Source organism: Phaethon lepturus, unplaced genomic scaffold (assembly GCF_000687285.1).
Source record: "Phaethon lepturus isolate BGI_N335 unplaced genomic scaffold, ASM68728v1 scaffold14368, whole genome shotgun sequence".
Taxonomy (NCBI): domain Eukaryota; kingdom Metazoa; phylum Chordata; class Aves; order Phaethontiformes; family Phaethontidae; genus Phaethon; species Phaethon lepturus.
Genome location: NW_010558400.1, coordinates 1 through 8,190, shown reverse-complemented (window position 1 = coordinate 8,190; position 8,190 = coordinate 1). Strand labels below are relative to the sequence as shown.

At 40.0% G+C, this 8,190-nt stretch overlaps 1 protein-coding gene across 1 annotated transcript in view; it reads left to right on the top strand.

Annotated features, from left to right (window-relative positions):
- The window catches only part of ABCB7 (ATP-binding cassette, sub-family B (MDR/TAP), member 7), a 35,147-nt gene extending 27,706 nt beyond the window's left edge, over positions 1-7,441 (top strand). Inside the window, exons 13-15 of the mRNA XM_010293055.1 lie at positions 738-841; positions 2,503-2,610; positions 6,891-7,441. Coding sequence (XP_010291357.1) covers positions 738-841; positions 2,503-2,610; positions 6,891-7,109 — 431 coding nt within the window. The 3' untranslated portion in view covers positions 7,110-7,441. The remainder of the gene's footprint in view (positions 1-737; positions 842-2,502; positions 2,611-6,890) is intronic.
- Positions 7,442-8,190: the final 749 nt, after the last annotated feature.

Sequence of the window (8,190 nt, the reverse complement as noted above, 5' to 3'; positions counted from 1 at the left end):
CAGGATTTAAGTTCTCAAATGCACCTGTTTTCCTGTCTGTAAAAGTTGTCATAAGATATTCTTGGGCAGATGTTGCCTGTAAGAATTGTGAAGGAAGGAAACTAGTCTGAAACTTGGTTACATCAGAAACCAACAGGCAGTGGACTGCATAATGAAGGTGGTTTTCAGTACTGTATTAATTGTGTTCTTTAACAAAATTTGCTCGTTAAAGCTGTTAAGTATTGACACTTTAAAGCTGGGCCATTATGGAGTGGAAAGTTAGATGAATTTCAAGGAGAGACCTGAAAGAAAAAATGTGTGTGCAAGATGCATGAAATCAAATACAGCAGGCATGGACAGAGTGTTCTTTATTTGCGAGAGGAAACAGGATGCATGTATGTGAAGTCACTGTATGGGGCATAGCTTAGACCAGGTAAATGAGCTCATACTCCCTGGTGTATAGAGTGAGTAACTGTAGGTTGTTGTTAGTTACCTGCTCTTGCCTTGTAGCTTGTACAAAATAGTTCTCTGTCCTTTTCTAAAAGGATAAACAATCTTGAATCCCTTTGGATTTACGAGGGAGCAGGAACTTGTGTGATACCGTATGTAACATGTACAGACCTCTATCAGTGGCAATTGCCATGTATATTAAAAAAAAAAATCCCAACCCCCAAAACAGTCATGTCTGCTGTTGAATTTAGAATATCACAATTGTAACTTCATCTTTTTTCTTTCCCTCTCCCCACCCCCCCATTCAGGAGGAGAAAAGCAAAGAGTTGCAATTGCTAGAGCAATGTTAAAGGAACCACTTATTTTTCTCTACGATGAAGCCACATCATCTTTGGACTCAATTACAGAAGAGGTAAATGGGGATAAAAAAATAGAAAACTTAAGTGGTGTAATGATGTCTGATTCTGATGCTTTTTCCTTTTCCTCTCAGAAAGAATTCTGTTCTTTTTGCCAGATTGCTATCATGTGTTTTCCTGTTACTATTATTAAAAGATGCTATGGCTAAGCCCTTTTCTTAAAGGCCAGAGCAGAGATACTGAGTCTCTTGTCTACCTTGAGACGTAGTGAAGAATATCTACTCTGTCTCTGGGTATGTTGTTCTGTTTTACACTCTTGACGACCCATTCACCGTTAAACATTAATCTCTTGAATCTGTTGCAAATAACCTCACGTGGCCTTGAAGTGTGAAGCTTTCCAGTCCGCTTTAAAAGGTGTTTAGATGACATCTAGCATTCATTAAAAATATCTTATAAATAACTGTGACGTAATGCAGAACAGAAAACCTCGTTTGTTGTGCAGCATCTTTCTGAGATGCAAATCAGGTAGGTGTAACCTGCAGTGCTGGTATTAATTTGTATTCATTTCACAGAAAGGGCTGTGAAACATCGGAGCGTTGTGACACAGATGTCATGACACTACCACAGTAACTGCATCAGGCTTCACTACATCTCTTGCTTAAAGACAAAACTCTCAGCACCAGTGATAATTTCACAAACTACTGTCATCAAAAACTAGAGCCAGAGCTATGTTTGTGTTCACTTATGCAGATTATTGAGCGAATTTATTGACCTGTAATCACTAAATTACTTTCATTTTCCAGATACAAAGAAATCAGGGTACAAACTGTACATCTATATAGTACAGCATTCAAATATAGTACAGCTTCCTCACTGGACCAGAAATGTTCATAACACACGCAATTCTACAGAACACTACTTGGATTCTTTCTCTTTTGTTTTGCTGTATTTATTACAAGAATCGTAATCAAAGCTGAAAGTTTCACAGCAGAACTGCACTTCAAAGACAGCAAATGAAAATGAGTCCATTCCACAAAAGTAGGTCTGGTAATCAAAATGTTTACTGACAAAGGCAAACGTTTTCCAGGAAAATAAAGTGGACAATTCACTTACTCCAGTGAGGGCACAAATTCCCTGCTGCTTGCATCTGAATGCAGTTTGGGAAAGTGGAAGACAGCTCATAAAGGAAGCGATAGATAGATAGATAGATAGATAGATAGATAGATAGATAGATAGATAGATAGATAATTCCCAGGAGTGCTTTAGCTTTATTTTCCACATTGGCATGATATTGAGAGGGATTTTTGTCTTTAACTTTCGATGATTGGCAAATATTAGTATAATTATTATGATTTATTATTTTCACATGCCTTTACTGCTGTTTATGTTGCTTTTGTAGCGTGGCTGCACAGGGAAGTTTTTCCTGAAATCAAGTAACGTTTCTCTTCCTTTGTCCCTTGGGACAGCTGCATTATTCTATTAATAAAGGTGGTTTTGCAGTTTGAGGGCTTTTATCAGAGCCACAGATATTTCATGCTTAGGATTCTTCTGTTGCTTCTGTAGGTACTCGTAGCTGTTTCTTACTGTGAAGTAGTAGCAGTACTGCAGAAGTTTCTAAAACTTACTTACAGTAATTTGCATATTTCCAGACAGCATTTTATTTCTCTTCATACCACCTAGGAGCGTGTAAGAGCTTGTGTCTATTTTAATCTTGCAGAATATTCTCAGTGCCATGAGGGACATGGTGAAACACCGAACGTCCATTTTCATTGCTCACAGGTTGTCAACAGTGGTCGATGCAGATGAAATCATTGTGCTGGATCAGGTGAGGTGATCACCCTGTGATGTGTAATTTTCACATAATGTCAGTGTGTGTTTTGGAGAGTCTGTGGATCCATTTTGAAATATTATACTCCCAGCAAGCTACTGAAAGTTCTTTCTTTGGAAATGAACCGTGTTAGAAAATTCTAGCCCAGGCTTTGCTTTTGATATATTCCTTTGCTTCGCAACTAACAGTTTATCAGTTGCAGAAACTTGCGTGTGTGACTCTCTTCTATGTTGTGTACTTACTTAATTTGCATAATTCATTTAATTACATGTTCTTTATATGGATTATGACAAATTTTGCTTGATGCTCTGGGACTGGCTTCATGTTGTACGTTTTTAATCTAATTTATTGCATGCTTCTGTCAGATTAGGTTTCCTAATGTGTTCCACCAATTTATGCTTCATTCTCATCACTCAGTGAGTGTCTATTTTTCACATATATCCATTGTTATTTTTTTCTTTCAATGGAAGGAGAGAGGACAGCATGTTCTGTTTCCATGCAGATAAAACTGTTGTAGGGTTGTTCAATCTAATTATGTTATAAATCTGAGCACCATTCTCTCCTGTACCTGTAGAAAAGTGTGATTATTCCCTTTCTGTATGCTTCCCTTATAAGGGTGGGGGGAAGAAAGAAAATTTTCAATGTTTGATTTACTAATATCACTATTAAGCTGTTACCTCATATTCAGTCTGTCCTAAGGCCATTTTCTTCTGTTACCCACATCTGCCTATAGATTTAAAATGCACAAATGTCCTTATTGTAACTTCATAGTTACTCTTTTAACGGATAGTGCTGAAAATATAATGCTCTAATCTGCTGATAATAGATGTTAAATTTATCTCTGCATTCAATTTTTCAGTTGCTTTTTATATGTTTGTGATCATAGGTGTATGTAGTGACTAAAATATGCGTATCTAAAAGAAAATAAATTATTCCTACAGTAAGTTAAATTATTTCATGGGGAATTGGAACAAGATCTTATGAAATGGTGACACTCATGACTACCTTTGCTATAGAAATCTCAGCTTCATATGAATCTTAAAATGAAGTAGTGGAATGAATCGCTCATACTGCTCTATGGAGTTTTTATTTGGTTTTGATCTGCTTGTTTTTTCGGCTTTTGCTGAAAAATAATTTCCTAAGGTGTATCCTTTATGTAACTGCATGTTAAAATATCTTGCAAATGTTTTTTAACGTTTTATAAGGCAATCTGCGACTTTTTTGTTTTCGACGCAAGTTTTCACAGCTTACCAAGAGTGTGTTTTGTGTTAAAGTGTAACTGTTAAATTAAAAATAAAAGCACAACCTAAAACTGTAGAACAGCTAGGGTGCTCACTTTCATGAATGGTGTTAGTGTAATAAAGATTGTGAATGAGTAAGGCAGCGTGGTGCATCACTTTTAGTGCCCGACTGCTTCATGAGGCAACATTGACGTTTGCTCAGCAGAAAGTTGCCTCTTCTCATCCCAGTGTGATTGATGAGCACGGCGTTAGCAACCAGATAAATAAGGCTCCGTAGTGGAGGTGAGACAAGTTGATTGCGACTGGCTTTGCTTAGCAATGGAAATACGGCATCACAATTTCACCACCTTTGCCTAGGTAAAATCAGAACACTTCTAGAGTGAATAAACAAACATTGTGTTAATGAACTTGATCTTAATGCTGTGAGGCTGAACAGAGAAGTTACGTTTTTTTATGATTGTTTAAGTGTTATTAAAAAAGCCGTAATTGGAAAGCCTAGACTCTATTACAATGAACTTTCAAAATTAACCACTTGAAGTTTTTAAATAAATTCTGCAGTTATGTTGGTCAAATGTGTATTTGTTCAGATTTCTCCAGCACAAATAGTCCATAGCACCGGAGCTTTCGATCCCCAGGTGTAAGAAATCAGGAAAGGAAGGCTGGAGGCCAGCATGGCTGAGCGGAGACCTGCTGGGCGAACTGAAGGGCAGGAAGGAGATGCACGGGCACTGGAAGCAGGGACAGGGATCCTGGGAAGAGCACGGGGATGCCGCCCGGTTGTGTAGGGGTGGGAGCAGGAAGGCCAAGGCGCAGCTGCAGCTGAACTTGGCAAGGGACGCAAAGAATAACAAGAAGGGCTTCGACAGGTATGTCGGCCAGAAAAGGACGGTCAAAGAAAGCGTATCCCCCCGATGAGCAAGACTGGCAGACTGGTAACAACAGACGAGGAGAAGGCTGACGTACTCAACGACTTCTTGGCCTCAGTCTTCACTGGCAGTCTCTCTCCTCACTCCTCTCGAGTGGATGGACTGCAGGAGGGGAACTGGAGGAGCAAAGTCCCTCCCACGGGAAGAGAAGATCAGGTTCATGACCACCTGAGGCACCTGAACATGCACAAGTCTACGGGACCCGACGAGATGCATCCCAGTGTCCTGAGGGAACTGGCTGACGCGGTTGCCAAGCCCCTCTCCAGGATATTTCAAAAGTCCTGGCACTCAGGTCAAGTCCCTGACTGGAAAAAGGGAAACATTGCACCGATTTTTTTTAAAAGGGAGCGAGGAGGACCCTGGGAACTACCGACCCCTCAGCCTCACCTCTGTGCCTGGGAAGATCATGGAGTAGATCCTCCTAGAAGCTCTGCTAAGGCACAGGGAGGACAGGGAGGGGATTCGAGGCAGCCAGCATGGCTTCACCATATTGGGACCAGGACTGTTTAATATCTTCATCAGTGACATCGACAGTGGGATCGAGTGCACCCTGAGCAAGTTTGCAGATGACACCAAGCTGAGTGGTGCAGTTGACACGCCTGAGGGATGGGATGCAATCCAGAGGGACCTGGACAAGCTCGAGGAATGGACCCATGTGAACGTCATGAGGTGCAACAAGGCCAAGTGCAGGGTCCTGCACATGGGTCGAGGCAACCCCCGGTATCAGCACAGGCTGGGGGATGAAGGGATGGAGAGCAGCCCTGCCCAGAAGGACTTGAGGGCCCTGGTGAATGAAAAGCTGGACATGAGCTGGCAATGTGAGCTTGCAGCCCAGAAGGCCAACTGTGTCCTGACCCACATCAAAAGAAGCGTGGCCAGCTGGTCAAATTTAGACTAGTTGTAAGGAAGAAATTTTTTCACAATGAGGGTGGTGAAACCCTGGCACGGGTTGCCCAGAGAGGTGGTAGATGCCCCGTCCCTGGAAACATTCCAGGTCAGGCTGGACGGGGCTCTGGGCAACCTGGTTGAGTTGAAGACATCCCTGCTCATGGCAGGGGGTTGGACTAGATGACCTTTAAAGGTCGCTTCCAACCCAAACTGTTCTGTGATTCTAATAGAAGTGACAAGACCCAATTTTTCTCCCAGCATGTTCATCAGCAGCTGTCACAAGGAGGTAGATTTAATTGTAGATCAGAATTTAGAACTCGTATAAAATCTATGTAGTTGTCCGTATAATGCTGTCTTTTCCCAAAAGAAAGAATAGCTGGAGAATGAATACATTATTTTAATTTGAAGTCACTGAATGTAAATGTGTATCTCAAAGTAAAAAGATGAGTCTGGTTTTTTGAAGAGTAGTGTTGTTTCACTCTCTGTAGGATTTGAGTTCTCCAGTCCAACTCTTCCTTCCCGTTTCCACAATGGTAGTAAATAAATCATCTTTGCTCTTGAGAATAGCACAGAGGAACTGAACTGCTTGCTCTGTTTTCATGACAGCAATTGCAATGACAAGTTACTGAGCACCCATCTAAAGGCACAATTTACACTAATTGTTTTTAGGATTTGATTTTAAATGTGTTTTGCTTATCTAGTACAAATCCCTCTCTGTATGCTCTTTTCTTTTAGCTGCTTATTGTAAGTGTGTTTGTTATCAAGCAACAAGTACATGTTTGTATTGGTACGTTCTTGTGACTTTTGCACTAGTAGTTTAACACCTTGCTCCTCGTACAGAGGTCTACATTTATGTTGAAAGCTCTTTCAGTTTAGATGGTAAAACTTTCCATGTTGGTGGGCTTTAAAATTTGTCCAGAAGGACAAAAGGCATCTACGTTCCCATTTATGTAAGATTGAGAACACAGCTCCTTGTTTTCAGCTTGCAGTGTAACGTGTAATTCAGTGCACCACGTATTCAGTCCTTCACTGCTGTCCCAAGCTCCTTCTCACCGATAATTGCTGTAATCTGTACTCTAAAGCTGTAGCCCATATTATTTTATATATTCGTATATAAATATATAAATTTATATGTAATAAATTTATTTATTATAATAGGCAGCATTTCTATTACTAAGGATCTGGTAATACGGATTGCTGACTTGGCCCCCTTCTTTTCCAGGGTAAAGTTGTGGAACGTGGCAGACATGCAGACCTCCTTGCAAGTCCTAACAACCTCTATTATGAAATGTGGCACACACAGAGCAGCAAAGTACTAAACAGTCATAACAATCCAAACTGGGAAGAAAGAAATAATCAGATCTCCAAAGAGGAGGAAAGGAAGAAACTAGAAGAAGAAATTATCAACAGTGTGAAAGGCTGTGGAAACTGTTCGTGCTAAGTGTGATCCTGGATTCATCTTCTAGAACAGGTTAAAAATGCACAAGATTACAATGAAGTGCAGCTCTTGTTTCGAAGTCAGCATTCAAAAACTTCCTGGGTTTTGCAGTTTTGGGGTTTTACAGTTTCTCAGAGGGACATAATTTCAACCAAAGGAGTTCTATTTTTACATCTTTAGAAATCTCTACTATTCAATGGCATCTGCAAGAGCTGAGCTTTTTCAAAAACTTTTAAAATTCTCAACCCAGAGTGTAATTTATGGCAATTTTTAGGCATTGGTAAATTCTCCTGGTAGTCACTTGAGGTGGATTATTAAATTGTAAACAGACTTGTCCTTGATTTATATTATTTCTCATCATTAATGGTCGATAAAGGCGTCATGTTTTAATTGTAATTGGGCTAATTTGAACTCATTTGCTAGTGAGGAAGATGCAATTTAAATTCTTTAGTGCTGTTCTGGTTTAAAATGTTCTTCCTTGTAAAGAATAAGAAAAGCCTCAACAAAATACTGGAGGCTTCTAGTAGCAAACTAAATATTGGAATTACGCACCTGACCCTTCAGAAACACTTTTCATACTGGACTATCAGGCAATGTATCAGTATTATTCTAAAAGAAAAGTAACAGTATTTTTAAGAGCTGGCAAAAATCTGGAATTGACAAAATATTGTGTGGCTTTATAGGAAACCTACAAAATGTTGTATGTAAATATGAAGAATCAGAAGTTTCCCTTCAATGGAAAAAAAAAAATATCCAAGTTCAGCATTCTGTATCCTCAACATCTGCTGTAGTAGTCAAAGCAGAATGCAGTCACATTTTCTATTTCAGTCATGGTCTTAGGGAGCAATTAAGATTCAATAAAGACTTCCATAAATTTCTATTATGTCATTAATGTATGAGAAAATGACCTGGATAATGCTGAAAGCATTTCTGTAATAATCTCCTCATTTCAACAGTCAACACTTCTTCAGTGTCAAGAAACCTCAGTCTTTGTGATTTCAGGACACTGCAGGTGTATCGGGTTCACGTGGCCAGGGTTCGGCAGCGGCGACCGCAGGGGCGGCTTCTGTGAGGAGCTGCCAGA